Here is an 18,990-nt window from a genome sequence, read left to right on the forward strand (position 1 = left end):
ATAAGAACATATCTCTACACGAAGGGGAGCATGTTCCTGATAATATTCATCAAAAAAATGTTGACAAACCAACATCAAACGGTTTTGCTGAAAAGGATAATTTATTAAATTACCTACAAATATTTTTGAAATGCAATTAAATGAACAAACCTCTCAAAAAGAGGAAAAACCCAATGAACCAGCTGTTGATATTTTTAATACATCAGGAAGTTATTCCAAACGCACTGGATAGAAAAGCACTATTTCTTGCATCCACAAGATGGAGATGTTGTCCTGAGCATTACAGATCTCCTTTCAAGATCCAAGCTTACTTGTACACAAGCGTTGCATAAATATTATGTTATATTTGATATACAGTGAGTTAAGTACATCTTTACACCAGTCTTTATTTTTCTCATGCATGCATACAGACAAAAAGTACAACAAGGTTTGTTTCTTTAGCCTAATCACTACACTTAACTTCTCCAAACCCGCTCTCCTTGCAAACTATGATATTTTAACACAGTATTTTAAAATGAACTCTATGGTGTTTTTTAATATTTAAATAAAATGAATGCAGTCATAACTTTTTGACTGGAATATATTTAGTCTCGAAACAGACTAAAGTTTGATCTCCTTTTTTGAGAAAAGTTCAAAACGTGAAAAAAAAAGTCAAACTAAAAACCGTTATAGAAGTTGTTTTTTTTATTATTATGAAAAATGCACAAAATACTACTTTTAAATGAGATAAATAAAAGTGGCAGAAAACCAAAGCTAATTTGAGATCGATCTTTCAAATAATGAGCTAAAATTGTTTATCTCATTATTTAAAACTTCACCATTTTTAAAACGAGCGAGATTTAGTTTGGGTGCAGTACCAAAGGTTTCCACGAGATAATATTATCTTCCTATTCATTAATGTGACTATTTATAAATATTTATTCTTGGTTTTTTGCTATAGCTGTGTGTGTGTGTGTGTGTGTGTGTGTGTGTCTGTTTGTCTTTGTGTGTGTGTGTGTGTGTCTGTGTGTGTGTGTGTGTCTGTTTGTCTTTGTGTGTGTGTGTGTGTGTGTGTGTGTGTGTCTGTGTGTGTGTGTGTGTGTGTGTGTGTGTGTGTGTGTGTGTGTGTGTGTGTGTGTGTGTGTGTGTCTGTGTGTGTGTGTGTGTCTTTGTGTATGTGTGTGTCTGTGTGTGTCTGTTTGTCTTTGTGTATGTGTGTGTCTGTGTGCGTGTGTGTGTCTGTGTGTGTGTGTGTGTGTGTGTTTGTCTTCTGTGTGTGTGTGTGTGTGTGTGTGTGTGTGTGTGTGTGTGTGTGTGTGTGTTGTGTCTTTGTGTGTGTGTGTGTCTGTGTGTGTGTGTGTGTGTGTGTCTGTTTGTCTTTGTGTGTGTGTGTGTGTGTCTGTTTGTCTTTGTGTATGTGTGTGTCTGTGTGTGTGTGTGTCTGTTTGTCTTTGTGTATGTGTGTGTGTCTGTGTGTGTTTGTCTTTGTGTGTGTCTGTGTGTGTGTGTGTCTGTTTGTCTTTGTGTATGTGTGTGTGTGTGTCTGTTTGTCTTTGTGTGTGTCTGTGTGTGTGTGTGTGTGTGTGTGTGTGTGTGTGTGTGTGTGTGTGTGTGTGTGTTTGTCTTGTGTGTGTGTGTGTCTGTGTGTGTGTGTGTCTGTTTGTCTTTGTGTATGTGTGTGTGTGTCTGTGTGTGTGTGTCTGTTTGTCTATGTGTGTGTGTGTGTGTGTGTGTGTTTGTGTCTGTGTGTGTGTGTGTGTGTGTGTCTGTATGTGTGTGTGTCTGTGTGTGTGTATGTGTGTGTCTGTGTGTGTGTGTCTGTGTGTGTGTGTGTGTGTGTGTGTTTGTGTCTGTGTGTGTGTGTGTGTGTCTGTGTGTGTGTGTCTGTGTGTGTGTGTATGTGTTTGTGTCTGAGTGTGTGTGTGTGTGTGTGTATGTGTGTGTGTCTGTGTGTGTGTGTGTGTGTGTGTGTGTGTGTCTGTGTGTGTGTGTGTGTGTGTGTGTGTGTGTGTGTGTGTGTGTGTGTGTGTGTGTGTGTGTGTGTGTGTGTGTGTGTGTGTGTGTGTTTACCAAGTTTTGCACCATTCAAATGAAGTAAAAACAAAACAAAACAAAACACAAGATTCCTGTTCAAAACGGAAAGTTATTGCCACGATCCAGTTTCTTTTTATACAGTAACCTGATAACCGACGAGCTCTTAGTCTGCCTGCTGGACTTTCCAGATGTTTGAGACGTAAGGCACATGGTTTCTGATCGCAGACCTCTGTGCATCCTCTTCAGACAGCAGTTGAGCTCAGCCGCATGATTTGCGTCTTCCCCTTGTGTTAAACATGTAAATGTGAGGTGTGGACAGTTCATAACTCCACACCGAGGAGAACACACACACATGTGAAATGTGTGTCCAGAATGTGAGGTAAATATAACAGGAGCGTGCCGCTTCGGACATGTCTCCATCACGACACGGCTGATTTATCTTATCTCTCACGTGTTTGTCATCCGAAGCCGTGGGTGAATAATGTGAGTTAGATGATCATTCATGCTTCTGTCGCTCTTCTTTATTCTGTGGCACACAAAAATGAAACGAAAGTGAAGACTACAAGCTTCACAGAGACATAAAAGCACCTTGAAAGTCGTTCAAATGACAAATAGTTATTCCATAGCTTTGTGTGAGGATCAGACTGAAATAGAAGTTACTTGTAATCTTCCCCTCCGCTGAACTCTTACGACCGGATCGCTCTGAACCGAATCACTTTAGTTCATGAACAAATGATTCACATCTGATTCGCTGAAAGAATCGAGCGACTGTTTGTTCCTAGAAACACTGATCAGGGTTGTTACTGTTATTAGGAGCTAAATGAAATAAAATATGTTAATATTAAAGTATTAAAAGAAAGCACTCAACACGAAATTACTAAAATGATCAAATTAAGACGAAAACTCTCACTTTCACTTTATTAATAATAGTATAAAATTATAATTAATTTAAAATAAAATAAAATAAATTATTATTCCATGTAAAATAATAACTTAAAACATATATACTGTAACTAACTGGATGAAATAAAAGGTTAATGCTGATGCACTAAAATCACTTAAAAAAATAAAATCAAGATAAATAAAAGCTAAATATAAAAACTAATACAAATGACAGAATTACTGAACACATAATTACCAAAAATTAAGAGGAAAACTCTATAATAATAATAATAATAATAATAACAATATTAATATAAAATAACTAACTCAAAATAAAATGTAATGAAATAATAAATATTACATGAAACACTTACAAAGCATAGAAACGTTGGAAACGCTGAAATAAAACGTTAAGGTTGCAGTACTGCAATCATTACAAAAACAAAAAAATCATATATAAATATAGATAAATATTAAAAAACTAATAAAAATGACAACAGCAGAAACGTTTTTTCACTGTACAAAATTTTGGCCTATTTCTTATAAAAAACATTGTATTTATTAAAATATATATACGGTGTATATATGTGTATTAGCTGTTCTTGTCTGTTATTTTTTAGCCCTCCCAGGGAAAGTTGTAGGAAGGGTATAACAAATAATAGTCTCCTCATATTACAGAACAAAGAGATCTGTGATCCTCACAAACACAATCCCTGCTAATTCATCTCTAAGATCGGCCTGCCCTCCACGAGGCCATCAAAGAATAGAAAAGACTTCATATTAATGAGGAAATTGGGCCGGTTTTATCCACAGTTCAGTTTTATTAATAGACTACATGCAGTACATGTAAATAAATACATTTATTTTAAATTATAATGATTAAAAACTAATAATTTTGGGGTAAGGACTTGCACTGTTTTCTTCAAGAAATGTAAAAATCGACCAGTACCTCCCTGTTTTTTTTTGCATACTCTGACCATGTTTAACGGGAGAAACGCTGGCGTTGTTTGTGGTTTGCTGCTGCGTCAGAAAGCCTGTTTCAGTCCTCGTAACCTGAAACACACGACCATCCGCCTCGCCGCTCTGTGAGATCTGGACACTCGGTCGTGTTTCTAGAGCTGTTTGCCGCCGGGCTCCTGTTCCCATGACACAGTTTGAGAGAAGGATCACGCCGTCAACGTTAGAAAGCTGCGCGTAACATATGAAGCAGCCTGTCCAAGCTTCACGTCTACACACAGATCTGATCAGAACTTGAGGTTTTGTAAATAATGTAGAAGCTAAAGGAGATGTTTTGTGAAATGTTCAGTGCATACACACTGAAAAAGGATGGTGAAATAATTTTCACTCAATATATGTTAGTAGATTTCACCATTAATTACCAATAAATAAAGAAATACAAATAAAATAATTTGTTTTTGGGAAAGTTTTTATCCAGACACACTGAAAAAAATGCTATAGAAATGCTTTTCAAAGAATATTTGCTAGTAAGTGACAGTTATTTACCCCCCTGTCCGAAAATAAATAAAATAAATATTACAACAAACACATTATTATTAAATAAACACAAAAGTAACTGCATTTTGAAATATAAATAGAGAAATTATATTTTTGCCAAATTACAGTATGAATATATATATATATATATGTGTGTGTATATATATATATATATATATAATTTATATTATATATTGTAATATATATAAATATATAATATATATATATATATATATATATATAAAAAATAAATGTAAGTGAAAATGTTGGCTTGTCAAATAAATGAAGTGAATTACGTTAAAAAGTTGAATTATTAAAGGGACAATCAAAAAACAGGAATAAAGTCAATAATTCAGAGCAGAAATATAGAAAATTACAAAAGCACACAACAAGATGACTCCAAATTTTACTAAAATTAAAATGGAATTATCTATAAAAAGATTTTCAGTTTTGAGAGCTTAATATTTGGTCTGTTCCTTAAAAAAATAATAAATAAAAATAACATGTAATATAGTGCAAAAGACACGGGCCGCTTTTATGACACTTATAGTGCTTTATTATTATTTTTAATCTTTAAATCCCCGGCTCACAGTCACTATCTTTCTTCAAAATACCTTTTATTTGTGTTCCACGGAAGAAAGAAACTCAAGCAGGTCTGGAGCGACAAATAACTGCAGAATTAAAGTAAGAAGGTGAACTGTCCCTTTAAGGCCGACAAACGCTTTCTGTCTCTGTGTGAACACGGCACTTTAAATGAGGCCGGGTCACCGTCATTTTTGTTCAGCAGAGCACGGTTTGCGACTGAAATACCGAGAAGATAAGCTATCCTTCAGATCTAGCAGAGAGAGAAGTGTAAGAGAAGGAGAGCATAGTAAACACTGTTCTGGCTCATAGAGCTCGTCCTGCGGGCGCACAGAGCAGCCTTTGTTTTTTCATCCTCTTTGTTCACGTTGCAGCAGAAACCTGTTGAATATTTCATGCCGTGATCTCCGGTGTCTTGAGTTACAGCAGTCAGGTGCGCTCTAAGCCCCGCCCCCCGGCCCCTGACCTCTATATTAGAGCACCGTTAGGTACTGACCGCAGCTTCACACAGCACTAACGCCGTCCTCCACGACCGAGAGCACAGGTATGACGCTTCTCTCAAACATACGAACCTCTATTATAACCTGGAACATGTATAGTCAGTTATATCAAGTGCAGGGATCATAATGTATTTACTTTTCATATTCTGTAATGACCCGAAACCGGTTTTTAAAGATGCTGGATTTTTAAAGTGGATTGTTCAGACTGTAATAGACAACACAATAGGTACAGTTAGTCTCCAAGACAGCAGGCTTCGCATCAGAAGAAGGTTAATTGTTTGATGTGGCAAGCGTCCATCTGATCTTTATCATTCACGTTTTGTGCATTGTTTGTTGAGCAGAAAACACGAAATGATGAAGGAGCGCACAAGCTTTTCTGCCGAAGTCATTTGTTATTTAAAACATCCGTCCATTTCTAGCTAAGACTCGTTTGCTGAGTGCATGCGCATTTATTTGATTAAAAAATACAGAACAAAACCATAATGCTGCAAATATTTATTCTTTAAAATATAAATTCCTTTTTGTCATCAGTCACGTGATCCTCCACGAATCATTCTAATATGCTGATTTATTATTAGAATTATCAATGTTGGAAAAAATACATTCACCAGTTTTTTTTCTCATGATTCTTTAATGAATAACAAGTAAGTATTTACTTCACACTTTTGAATTGAAGCGCATATTGCCATAAAACCTTCATATTTTACACAAATGCTGTTTTTTTATATTTTACTGATCAAAGAGTCATTAAGAAAGTGCCGTAGGTACCTTTGAGCGGTAGTGTATATCTATTTATATATGTTCATATGTGTGTACGTAAACACTTAGAGTCTTAAATTATCACGAAAATAAAGTCATAATGCAAAACATCTTACATTTTTCTTACATTTTGAATATATGCTCACAGACGCCTTGCTCACACTTTCAGTCCAGACCTAATCTGATCATATTTAGCAATATAATAACAACAATAATAATAAATCACATGCAATGCAATTTTTGCAAATCTGTTTCAAGCTACATTATGTGGTTTAGCTTTTGTTACTAGTGTGCATCTTGAGATAAAACAATGGCAGTATTAACAATCCTAAAAATAGGCTTGATTTTTTTTGCTGACATGTATCTGACATTTCTATGTGAGGTTCAGCCCTGATGTTCACCTCGGTCTGAGCACAGAGCTCTTTAACAGGAGCAGGCTGTCAGGCGCTCATCACGTCGTGGCAGGAGACAAATGGATTAGGAAGGTGTGAACCAACTCTCTTAAGCAGGCCAGAGTTGAGAAGTCATTTATTACGGAGTTTGGACGTTTACTTCTAGCTGTAAAATCCAGCACGGCGGAGCAATGGAACATTCTTGGCTTGAAAGGCTTCTTTTAAAAAGCCCATTTGTACAGAGAATATTTTAAGCTGGATATCTTGAGGTTAGGTGGAGGTGTGTGATGTTCTTCTACGCCGAGCGTGTGACCCTGCACCACAAAATCGCTCAGAACTACGCTTTGCGTAGATGAGGGATAGACAAAATCTGGAATATGAGGGTGCAAAATATTGAGAAGTATTGAGTTAATGTTGTCCAGCGATGCATATTAATAATCAAAAATGAAATATTTGATATATTTGCAGTAGGATATGCACAACATATCTTCACCGAAAATTAGCTTTACTTAATATCCTAATGATTTTTGGCATAAAAGAAAAATGCATAATTTTGTTCCATACAATGTGGGCTATTGCTATAAATGTACCCATGCTGCTTATGCCTGCTTTTGAGCTCACTTATGATTTTCTTTGCACATTGGTGTTACTGGTATTTTTATGTTTTATACTTATTATTCTAAAAGCAATTACCAATCTATTAAACCAATACCAATCTATTAAAGTACTGAAAACTGTTGCACCTTTGAAATACACAGATAACCACCAAAAGCAGGTGGTGATGAGAAAGTCACTCGATGAACCAAAGCCCATCACAAACAGCTTTTAAATACGAACACATAGAGAAGGTGCTCAGCGTCTTTCACACAAACACTGATCACCGGTATACTAACATACGCAATAAACATTAAATTAACAGCGTTAGATGTAACATACCACCCTAATAAACATAACTGATGAGAAAAACTAAGAAGAAACATGGTCATTTTAAAGAAAAAAACTAAAAATTTAAATGCAGTGCAGGGAATTCTAGGAACGTCAATTTAAGCTTTTTCTGTAGATTTTACAAGAGTTTACCGCTAAGCATTTAACAGGTTTTTACTGTAGCATTTTCACAGTTTTTTCTGTTAAAATCACTTTTTTTGTGCATACCTGTAACACTCTTGCACTATCTGTTTCGTACACGTAGGCTATAACCCGATGATATTGTGTGATAAGTTATCGTTATTCATCAAATATGTTGAAATGCATCTCCTTCTGTGCGCAGAGGTCATGTCGTCCAGTCTATCAGTACGGAGTTTCTCTCTGGGCCGACAGCCCTCTTTCTCCAGCTTGTCTCTGAGGGACAGCGGACGGGCCCGGTCCAAAGCTGCCGTGTCTTTCGCTGCCGCCAAGCCCCTGTCCCGCTCTGCCTCCATGAGCATGTCAGACCTGAACGGCCTGAGCAACATGTCTCTCAACGGCCTTCACGGCAACAGCACCAACGAGAAAGAGGCCATGCAAAGCCTCAACAGCCGACTCGCCAACTACCTAGACAAGGTCCGCTCTCTGGAGAAGTCCAACGCCGACCTGGAGCTGAGGATCAAACAACTGATGCTGGAGCGTGTGCCGAAAGGGCATGATATTGATTCAATGATGGCCCAAGCCCATGCTCTGGAACAGGAAGTAGGTGGACAGTGCCCTTATGGTCCACTGAACTTAATGAAAACAAAGATTGGCTCATAAACATGCTCTGGAAGTCTGATAGTTAGCCACATCAGACACACTGGTTCAATAATTACCTACTCCAAGACTAAACAGTTACCTTTTAACAAAGAAGGAAAGCACCTAAATCTGAATAAACAGCTTTGTAAAAGGGTCTTGGAGCTATGTTCAAACACAATTTGTCTCCTTACAGAAAAGCAACATAATCCCAGGTTGCTCCATAATAAGTACCAGTCCAGAGCATCCAATCCTAAAGAGTTTCGAATTTTAGAGTGATCCAAGTCTTTAATTAGCTGGTTCAGGTGTGTTTAACTTACTCTGTATGAAGGTGGTCTTCCAGGAGAAAGAACGGACATCCTGACTCTGCCATCACCCACTTCGATCATTTAATTGATGTTTGCTTGAGATGAAGGCATTACATGCACCTTCATCTTCACGTTTGCTGCCTTACAGGTAAGGAAGAAGACCCTGGAGAACGCTCGGATCATGCTCGAGATCGATAACGCCAAGCTGGCCGCAGATGATTTCAGAATCAAGTGAGTGCATGAGTGTCTGCAGCCCTCAGAACATCCGCCGAGGATCTTCACGAGGCATTGACTCGATGTGTGCTTGCAGGTGGGAGACGGAGAGCGCCATGTGTCAGTCGGTGGAGCGGGACTGTGTGGCCCTGAAGAAAGCCAAGTCAGATCACGACCAGATCATCGCCACGCTCCGGGGAGATCTGGACAGCCTGAAGGAGGAACTTTACTTCCTGAGGAAGAATCACGAGGAGGTAAGATCTCCACCTGCAAACGAGATGATGAACGCTGCACCCGCTGCTCTTCATTTCTGCATTCTCTCAGGCTACAAACTGGTTAAAAAGCACCGTGTAATTATAAATTAAGAATAGGTGCCAGTGCAATGTTTTTTTATTCTCATCTGATGTAATCCCTGGAATTGATGGTATAATCTCTATAATCCATTATAATTCCACTGTAGAACCTTTTAAAGGAATAGTTTGCCCAAAATGTCATTGTTTCTTTGTTCTGCAGAACACAAGGGAAGATATTTTGAAGAAAGTTTGTAACCAGGCTGTTTTGGGAATGTTTAGTAGGGAGAAAAAATACTATGGTGACCCACAACAGTTTGGTTACAAAATATCTTCCTTTGTGTTTGGTAGAACAAAGAAATGATGACAGAATTTTCATTTTTGGGTGAACTATGGAATCCTTCCGTCTCACAGAAGGCTCTTCTATAAGGCTCTTCTTAGAAGGTTCTTTGAGGAACCCAAAAATTCCTCCCCCTCTTTTATTTTAATCTCTGTGACAGGCTTGTCAAACCCTTGAAGAGTCTCTAGGGGTGATCTACTATCCATGCTTGAAGTCGTTTGTAACTCTATCCATGCGGTCCTTTTGTCTCATGAAACCTAAGATGTGCCTCACAGCTAACCTCCTGGCGCTGAGTCAAGTGCCGATTGTCATTTTTAGGCCAGAAACCTGCTTTACCAAGCAACTAAGCAAAGAAGGTGTACAAGTACTCTAATCCTTGTTTTAATTCGAAACCAACAAGTCCATGAGAGGGTGATTGAGTTACTGTTAAACATCTGCGCAACTGAATCACAATAAGGTATTTAGCGTGTTTAATGACTTAATCTACCTCGCTGAGCATGATTTTCTTTCAACTGCTGCTTTGAAAGGACAAAAGATAATGGCCGATGAGGGTAGTACCGAGAATGTCGTATTTTTTTAACCTTATTTGTCACTGCTGCATCGATGAACAGCAAACAACTACGGAAAAAATACTCAGTAAGTGCAGAACTATTCTCACGCACGGGTCTATTTGTAAAGAAGGGTGTGGTGTCATGGTTGTCGAATATTCAAAATATATCTGGCGTGTTTGTCTGTTTTTGTACGAGGAGCATGCATACTCCCCCTGTGAGCAACATGAGATCAACACTATCAAATATTCATCGAACAGAACTTAATAATGAAGCAACTTCCACCGACCTTGTGCCACCACGTGGTATCAAATTCCCAGCGTTCGCTCGGCTGTCTCAAATCACCTCACGAAACCACTCCCCGATGTTCAAACACCGAGCACACACACGCTGAACCTGTCCAAACATGTTCAATATCTCATTAGGCAAAGGCTAACAGTTTTTGTGGGTTCCACAGAAAGTCGCCAAGCAAAAATGTGTTTGTTCGAACAACATCCTTCGCTCATTTCTTTTCCTGCAGGAAATGGACTGCCTGAGGGCCCGGATCGCTCAAGAGGATGTGAGCGTGGAGGTGGACGCGGCCCGCGGGCCGGAGCTGGGCTCCGTTCTCTCTGACCTCAGGTCTCAGTACGAAGGCATTGTCCATAAGAACAAGGAGGAAGCCGAGAGCTGGTACCGCAAAAAGGTTGGTGTTCCCAGAGGATCAGGGATGCTAGCAAGCTCCCATTAAGATCCTCCAAGACCCAGATCACATTGCACTGAAAAAACAACTTAGTGTTTGTTACCTTTAACATCACCCTGTTAAATGATAAGATCATTTAAAACACTAAAGCATAGTATTTACTCAGATATGTTGTTGGACATCAATGGTTTTGGAACACAAGTGAGGTATTATATATGGCTCTACTTTATTATCATGTTTTTAAACATATAAATACCACGTCATGGAGCTACGCTGATATTTTGGTTAAGTGAAACCAGGGTATTTACATACTTCACAATATTAGACCACAATATTATCATGATTTATGAATGATACCACTATGATGCCAGGCTATTTATGTAAGTTAAACTATGGTTAAACCCTAAACCGTATGTTACTCTAAGCTACTTTGTGGACAAGGTGTTACATGAGGTACTTCAAAAATAATTTTGTTGGTAATATGCAATCAAATACAATCAATAACCTTTATCATGGTATTGCAAGATACTTCAAAATGACATGACATGTGTTTTTATATATGGATCCAATTTACTATCATGTTCAAACATCTTTTGGAAAAAGACATGAAATCAACACCATGGTAAGATAAACCATGGCATGTTACTCTAAGGTAGGGGGGTCCAAACTCGTGTCCTGCAGAGTTTAGATGCAACCCTAATTAAACACACCTGGTCCAGCTAATCAAGTACTTCAGACATGCATAGTATATGTGTTTTAGCAGGGTTGAATCTAAACTCTGCAGGACACCGGCCCTCCAGGACCAAGTTTGGACACCCCTGCCCTAAGGTATCTTTTTTGGACATAGCATGCACATGGAAACCACACCTTAGTTTTTTTTGTAATCCGAAATATATTACCATGTTTTTTATGATACGAAACCACAATCAACCCCAGTCTGAAAGCTCCTATAAATGATGGTATGTTGTGAAAATATCGTGGTATTAGCTTGTGTTCTGAACATGAAAACCATACCCTGGTGTTTTTTGCACATAAATCCAAGGCATATACATGGTATATTTTTGTAATTATTAATGCTCCACATTATTATGGCTGATACATCATCACATAAGACTTGTGTTGCAATTCATCAGGCCTTTAGCAGGATATATTACTTTTTGCATTGTTGTCTTTGCATCCATGTCTTTGTCCATGCATTTTTGTAACCCATCCACTGTGTGTGTGTGTGTGTGTGTGTGTGTGTGTGTGTGTGTAGCTGGAGACCGTGCAGACGCAGGTGCGTGAGAGTAATGAAGCCCTGAGAGGAGCTCAGAGCGAACTGACCGAGAGGCAGCGCTTTCTGCAGACCCTGGAAGTGGAACTGGAGAGCCTCCACAAACAGGTCAGAACCAGGCAGGAGGAACCTTTTAAGGACCATTTCTGTTCCCTGAGTGAACTCTAGAGCCGTGGCCAATGCAGATACAGTTACCGCTTAGCGCTGGAAAGTAAAACCCTGTCCTTTATGTCGAGGTTATTTGAATGACCCAGGCCATAAATGCTCTGTCGCATGCCTTTACTTACTTTCACGAGTCAAATGTGAGCGGCACGAAGCACAGACGCAGTTTGTTGTTGGATTATGGAGTAAAAAAGGGGTCAGTGGAAAGCCTGCTAAAAGTAATACACATGTAACGGATCTCCAAAGAGGAACTTTTCCATCAGAACACTCACTTAGAAACAGGTTTGCTTGTTTTCATGACCTTTGAGTCTCATGCCAGTCCGAGATCACTCCCAGCATCTCAGATGTACTTACTATAAACAGGTCATGCTTGTGTAAATAAGACACAGTTCACATAAGGGTTGTTTTGTGGTAGTTTCTCTGCTGGTGCAGTTATTTTAAGGCACCTTCTAATCCCTTAAATATTTAATTTCAAGCTGTTTCAGTCTTGCAAACTTGGCACAGAGGAGCACAAAAGGACCGGGAACGTTCATGCTTCTCTTTCCCATACGGTCATACTGTTTATTCATTCTTTTTGTAGAAATAGTGGTCTGTGAGTGTTTGTATAAAGGTTTTGCACCTCTTCAGCACCTGAGCAGTAGTCAAAAGGCCTCATTGTCCTGACAGCTCGCCTTATCTCTAACTGGTGGTTGGCAGTTTAAATACGATTACATGTAAAATAAATACGATCAATTTTTTTTTAACTGATGGAATAGCTCCATTTACATGCTAATTATTCACTAAAGACACACAGACAGACCCACATGAACATGCATTTTGGCACAATTCGTTTTGAATCCATGCAAAAACTAATTATAATAAATAAATAGTATCTGTGTGACCAAAGTGATTCTTTGGAAGTTTTACATTTTTAAACACATTTTTTTAGGTAGGACAGGAAACATTGTTAATTTATTGAGCATCTTGTATCTTCTGCACCATTAAAGGGTTAGTTCACCCCCAAATTATAATTCTGTCATTAATTATTCACCCTCGTGTCGTTAATTTTCGAACAGGTGGCGGCTCTGGAGGGTAACCTGGGAGAGACGGGGCAGAAGTACACCCTGGAGATGGAGCGGCTGCAGGCCACCCTGGCTCAGCTGGAGGACAACCTGTCTCAGCTGCGTCTGGACATGCAGCGCAACAAGACGGACTACGAGCAGCTCCTGCGCATCAAGCAGAATCTGGAGATGGAGATCGCCACCTACAGGAGGCTGCTGGAGGGAGAGGAGACGTGAGTGTCCCTGCAGCGTCCTTCCCATGTGCTTTTTGCGACGGCTCTCATACTTACATCAGCTTCTTTTTTTTATTTGGCAGGGTCAAAGAGACTCCTCCACCGCCTAAGAGTGAGTTTATTCATACAAAACATGCCACGTGCGGCACTCGGCAAACACTAGAACAAATATGCACAAACTCTTACAAGTTATAGTCAACAAACATTGCATTTTACATTTTTTTTCACAAACGTTCCTCCTTTCATGCACGATTGATAAATAGTGCAACAAGTTTGACAACTTCACGGTTTAACTATGAAAGGTTTTACAAAGAAAAATTAAATGGAGACATTTCTATAATAGTAAAGGCATTTTGTGTTTTTTTAGGTTTTGAAAGAAGTCGTTTATGTTCATCAAGGTTGCATTTATTTGATAAAAAATCAATAAAAACAGTAATATTTATGCAAATGCAATGAACAGTTTTGCATTTTTGCAATTTAATATATTTTTAAATGTAATTTATTCCTGTGATGCACCGCTGAATTTCAGCATCATTGATCTTCGGTGTCACATGATCCTTCAGAAATGATCTGAATAAGCTGATGTGATGCTCAACAAACATTTATTATTAAGCAGTTGCGCCGCTTCATATTACATGTTTTTTGAGGATTCACTATTGAATATAAAGTAAAACATTTATTCATTTTAAATAGAAATACTCTACGGTAATTTTTGTAATCAATTTAATGCATTCTTTATAAATAATAAGTAGCTTATTTTTTAAGAAAACAATCTTACTCTAAAATTTTAAAGTGTGTATTTGCTACTAAAGCAAAACATGAATAAAGTCAAAATGCATTTAACAACTAATAGTTGGCATCATCTTTTAAGTACTTTTTTACACAGTTATACTGTATGAGAAACATAAATGTCACTGATCTGTAGAAAAACAGAATTTTTTTTATGTACAGTGAAAAACTGGCAGCTGTGGTTGCTGAAATTCTACAGTTAAAAAATATACGGTAACAATGTTTCAGATCACGGTTGTCGCTTAAGATTACAGTTAAATACCGTAATTTCATTAACTGATATAATGTTCTATTAAAGTACTGAAATACACTGAAAACCTCCAAAAGCAGGTGGTGATGAGAAAGTCCCACGATGAACCAAAGCACATCACAAACAGAATTTACCGTTCAAGAGGTTTTTACTGTTCTGGTCATTTTTACAGCTTCACGGTACGACAGTAGTATATCATCTGTCTGGGCTGGGAATGTGTTTGTCCTCTCACATTAAACACGGCAGGAATCTGACGTCTCTGTCCTTCTCTCCGCAGAGGAGCCTGACGTTCGGACCCGTAAGATAGTGAAGGTGGTAACGCAGACCATGATCAATGGCAAAGTGGTGGACGAATCCAGCGAAGTCGAACAGATCGAGGAGACAAAGAAGTAAAACAAGAACAAGACCGTCTGTGTGATTCTCTGTATAAAAGCTCCTATTGTCCATTTAGGAGCCACATTACCTTGGGCCCCCACAGGGCCCCTGATTTTTGTTTCATTCCCAGTCTTTCAAAGAGATCGTCTTTCCTTTCTCAAGCAACAGAAGAGCTGAAATTACTAGCCATCAGATTTAGAGCAGAAACTGAAGACGAATCAAGCGCTCCTGTTATTGCTTTTTAGGGACTTATCAGACCAAAACTCTTTATTCTTTCCGCATGCAATATTTATTTCTAAATAGTGTAGTGTGAGGAAGAATTTAATTGCTTAAATGTTTTGCTGTTGTTTCTTTCACTCTTACTCTGTAATAAAAATATTACATGCAATTGGTGTTTTTTGTGGCCATTTGTGACTTTGAATCATCAATTTTGTACGCCGTATTTTTTATTTTTATGCACACCACAAGATTAAATGCAAAGATTTTAATATATAAATATCAATGCATCAATTTTTCAACATTTCTTAGCAGAAGCTCTACACCTAATATTAGTTTCCGTGTTCTTAGTCTTAAAAAGAAATGATCTTAAGGTGAATTGTTCATTATGTTTTTCGCAGCTTATATATATATACAGCTCATTATTGGTTTAATTTTTATCATTTTAATTATCGCTCCTTATTTGCTTTAAATCACTTCTGTCAAGGTTCTTTCCCCTGCTCAATGTATGAATGAATAAAATAAATCAGTAAAAATATAAATAAATAAATAAAAGTTATGTAATAAAAATAAAATGTTTAATTTCTGAAATTACGAAGTAATTACGAAGTAAATAACATATGCATAAAAAACAAACAGAACAAATAAATTAATAAAAGCTCATTGCTTTTCATAGAAATGAATACAATTTGGAACAGTAGAGTTTGGTAAAAGCCAAATCAGAATGAATTACTTTTTAATTAATTACGTTAATTAAACGGTATGCTTTGCAAATGAAGCATTTAGAAATAAATCATTAAATTGAATTAAATTCTACATTCTACATTTCTCATCAGATCCTTCCAAGTCTAACTGAAGTCTATTAGACGGAGTGTAATTTAATTTATAGGGTACATCAACAATCAGCCTAATAGCTTTTTGTTGTTGTTGTTGTTGTTGTTGTTGTTATTATTTGTTTGTTAAGGATCGTTTCCATTTTATTTTTGTTAACGAATTGCAGCGCAGAGATAACATAATGCAAATTAAACGTAATAATCCTGAACAGCCTATGAGTAAAAGCACTCGTATCAGAGCAGCTTTAATAATCATGTGACGTTTAATCATGTCTGTCTTCTGCACAACAACTGCAGCAGCCTCACGGAGAAGAAGACACGTAACACATTAAATACAAAACAAAGTACCGGAAGCACTTTAATGTACTGTAACAACACCTGCGTGTTTCTAGTAATTTCACTTTGCAAACCAAATTCACTTTTGAATGACATGATTTGAATGTACAGCATGTAAATCAAGCTGCTGGTTCACATCAGGACAGCAAAGCTTTCCATTTATTAAAGGTTACTGTAAGACCGCACTTGACATTTACTGTTGTGCTGTATGTAATCATCTCTGAGATATACAGGAAATAAAAGCCTCTTTATTCTTTCACTCGCCGCTGTTTGAGGATTATGGTTAATGGGATGTGATTAGCGACGCCGGCTTGATTCTCCTAAACAGACTCATTCAGATGATTTGATCTGTGAAGCTCTGGATAGACGGGTGAGGATTGAAGCGGTCTGGCAGAGATCTGAACTCATCCCTGCACCGCTCTGTCTGTCGGAGGAGAACACTAGGAAGTGCGTGCCACAGAGTTAGCTATAGAGGAATGATCAGTTTTAACATTTTACTTCATTTTTATTCAGTATGTGTGTATATACGCTACCAGTCCAAAATAAAAAAGTCCCTCCTGCTCACCAAACTTAAACAGCATCCTAAATATAAACAGCATATATTTTTACTATCTAAAATAACCGTTTTCTATTTGAATATATTTTAGAATTGAATTTATTCATGTGATTTCAAAGCTGAATTTGTAGCATCACCTTCAGTGACACGTGATCCTTCAGAAATCATTCTAAGATGAAGATTTTGTTAAAAAAAAAAAACACGTATTTTTATTATTATTGCTATTTCGGCTCAAATAAATGCAGGCTCGGTGAGCAGAAACCTCCTTAAAAAAAACGTTGCTGCCCAAAAAATATATCACAAATAAATTAAAAAATACTATTTAACCTCTTTAACCTATACAGTTTATTTTATTTTATTTTTTGTTACATTCCGAATATTTAATTATTTACTATTTTACGATGCCTACAGAAACACACTGGTCAAACGTTTCCAGTTTTTTGTTTAATAAAATATTTTTTTTTAAATAATAAAATGCCACCAGTGAGCAAACCCTCAGCAACCAACCAGAGCAAGCTTTGCATGAACAAACACCAATCGGATTTTTTCAATGTAAAACTGTATTTTGAATGATTCAGGCTTGCTGGCTACTTGCTTCAGATGATTAACTTTACGACTGATCTGCTTCACACTTCCCAGTTCAATAAATAGCCCTGGGATCCTCAGACAGCAGCACAGCTGTGGTAAAGTATGGCTGAGATCATGCATGGACTAACCCCTGTCCTGACTCCTAACACGTCATCTGTTGTAGCTCACAGTGAAAGGAGTCTCTGTGGATATTAATCAGGGTCAAAGTGATCAGTGCAATCAGTGCATTCTTTCGTGGAAACAGGACTTCAGCAGGGGATTTGTGTACTGCAGGAATAAAGTGAATGCACTTCCATGACATGCACGACTTAGACACCTGCCAGACTCCTCCATCCGTCTGCTGTATCTTCACACAGCCTGTCAGCTCTCTAATGCTGGGATTATTGCAGAGAGGATGCTGACTCTGGCTTTTTTGTGTAGTCTCTCAAAGCCGTCCAGCTTGGACTGAAGTCTCTGAGACGCAGTTCACTCATTTAGTGCACAACTGGACTGCACACGTTTCGGTGAGAACGTTTGGGGAAATGTTAAGAGGAGAACGCAGCGAATAGGTGTGTAGGTCTAATAATACAGCAGCAAGCAGCAATTACAGGCCAAGCACATCAGTGTCACACACATTACAGGACTGAGTGCATGCTTTCGGTCACAGAACTCGTCTTGGTGATTATTAAGAAGACTATTATTTCAACTTTTCTGTCATTGTCATTACAATTCACGGTTTATTTTGGCGTATTAAATCAGTGATACTACACATTTTTGGGTAATGTTTTGATTTATTTCATTAATTTTATTTGCTGTTGCAAAAAGAAGTCTTTTTTTGCTCACCAAGGCTACGTTTATCCAAGGTTGCCTTCATACTAAAACACTAGCCGTCGACTGATTCCCAGCGAAGTCTGACCTGACCAGAAGTATTAAGGATGCTGAACACCACTGATTATTCTCCAGAAGATGTCGTGCTTGTATGAACTTCTGCCAAAATGTGACCTGACTCTTTTTTAATATGATACGCAAGAGCGAGAGAGACATTTAGCTAGCTGATTAAAAACTGCATATGAGCGATCACAGCTAAATGACGCACACCAATCAATGAAGCAAGCACAATTAACACGCAAGAAAAATAAAATCACGAGCACGACCACGCACCAGTGACATACAGCTCTCTGGCTGCTCTGAAATGAGACAATAAACACGCAGAATAAGGGCTATAATATGAAAAATCTGCAAATTATTGTTGCTAAAGAGTTTTTAAGCCTTTAAAAACCGTTGGAGCTGTTAGCGCCACCGCTAAGATTAGTGCAGGCTTAGGCCATGATAACAGTTTTACATAAGCACAGTCTAGACAGATGTACAGGATAAACCATTATTTAGTGTTAGTGAAGGGTCTACAAAGACAGAGTTTTAGGGGTGCAATGTGTAAAATTTAAGAGGATTTATTGATGAAGTGTAGAAGTGTACACACAATGAACAGTTACGCTTCATTAGCTTAGCATGAGCTACTTATACACACACACACACACACACACACAACACACACACACACACACCGCGGGTCCCCTTTCGGAAAAGCCGCCATCTTGTTTGTACAGTAGCCGGTTAAGGACAAACAGAGCGCGTTTCGTCACTACACAACACTGACAC

At 38.0% G+C, this 18,990-nt stretch overlaps 1 protein-coding gene across 2 annotated transcripts; it reads left to right on the top strand.

Annotated features, from left to right (window-relative positions):
* The first annotated feature begins 5,413 nt into the window (after positions 1–5,413).
* Positions 5,414–15,214, top strand: si:ch211-243g18.2 (uncharacterized protein LOC559906 homolog). Of its 2 annotated transcripts, XM_043251182.1 has the most exons (9): positions 5,414–5,515; positions 7,890–8,287; positions 8,780–8,862; positions 8,942–9,098; positions 10,543–10,707; positions 11,960–12,085; positions 13,195–13,412; positions 13,496–13,524; positions 14,729–15,214. In XM_043251182.1, the coding sequence occupies exons 2-9, from the start codon at positions 7,895–7,897 to the stop codon at positions 14,842–14,844; spliced, it is 1,287 nt and encodes a 428-aa protein (XP_043107117.1). In that variant the 5' UTR covers positions 5,414–5,515; positions 7,890–7,894; the 3' UTR covers positions 14,845–15,214. The 2 variants fall into 2 exon arrangements, with proteins under 2 accessions (XP_043107117.1, XP_043107119.1); XM_043251184.1 differs by lacking the exon at positions 13,496–13,524.
* Positions 15,215–18,990: the final 3,776 nt, after the last annotated feature.

This window comes from Puntigrus tetrazona, chromosome 10 (genome assembly GCF_018831695.1).
Source record: "Puntigrus tetrazona isolate hp1 chromosome 10, ASM1883169v1, whole genome shotgun sequence".
Taxonomy (NCBI): domain Eukaryota; kingdom Metazoa; phylum Chordata; class Actinopteri; order Cypriniformes; family Cyprinidae; genus Puntigrus; species Puntigrus tetrazona.

Bases quoted from the DNA above. Each gene is read 5' to 3' on its own strand.
- si:ch211-243g18.2 (XM_043251182.1), top strand. From the start codon at position 7,895: ATGTCGTCCAGTCTATCAGTACGGAGTTTCTCTCTGGGCCGACAGCCC. The intron at 9,099-10,542 runs GTAAGATCTCCA...CTTTTCCTGCAG, and splicing joins TGAGGAAGAATCACGAGGAG to GAAATGGACTGCCTGAGGGC. The intron at 12,086-13,194 runs GTCAGAACCAGG...ATTTTCGAACAG, and splicing joins TGGAGAGCCTCCACAAACAG to GTGGCGGCTCTGGAGGGTAA.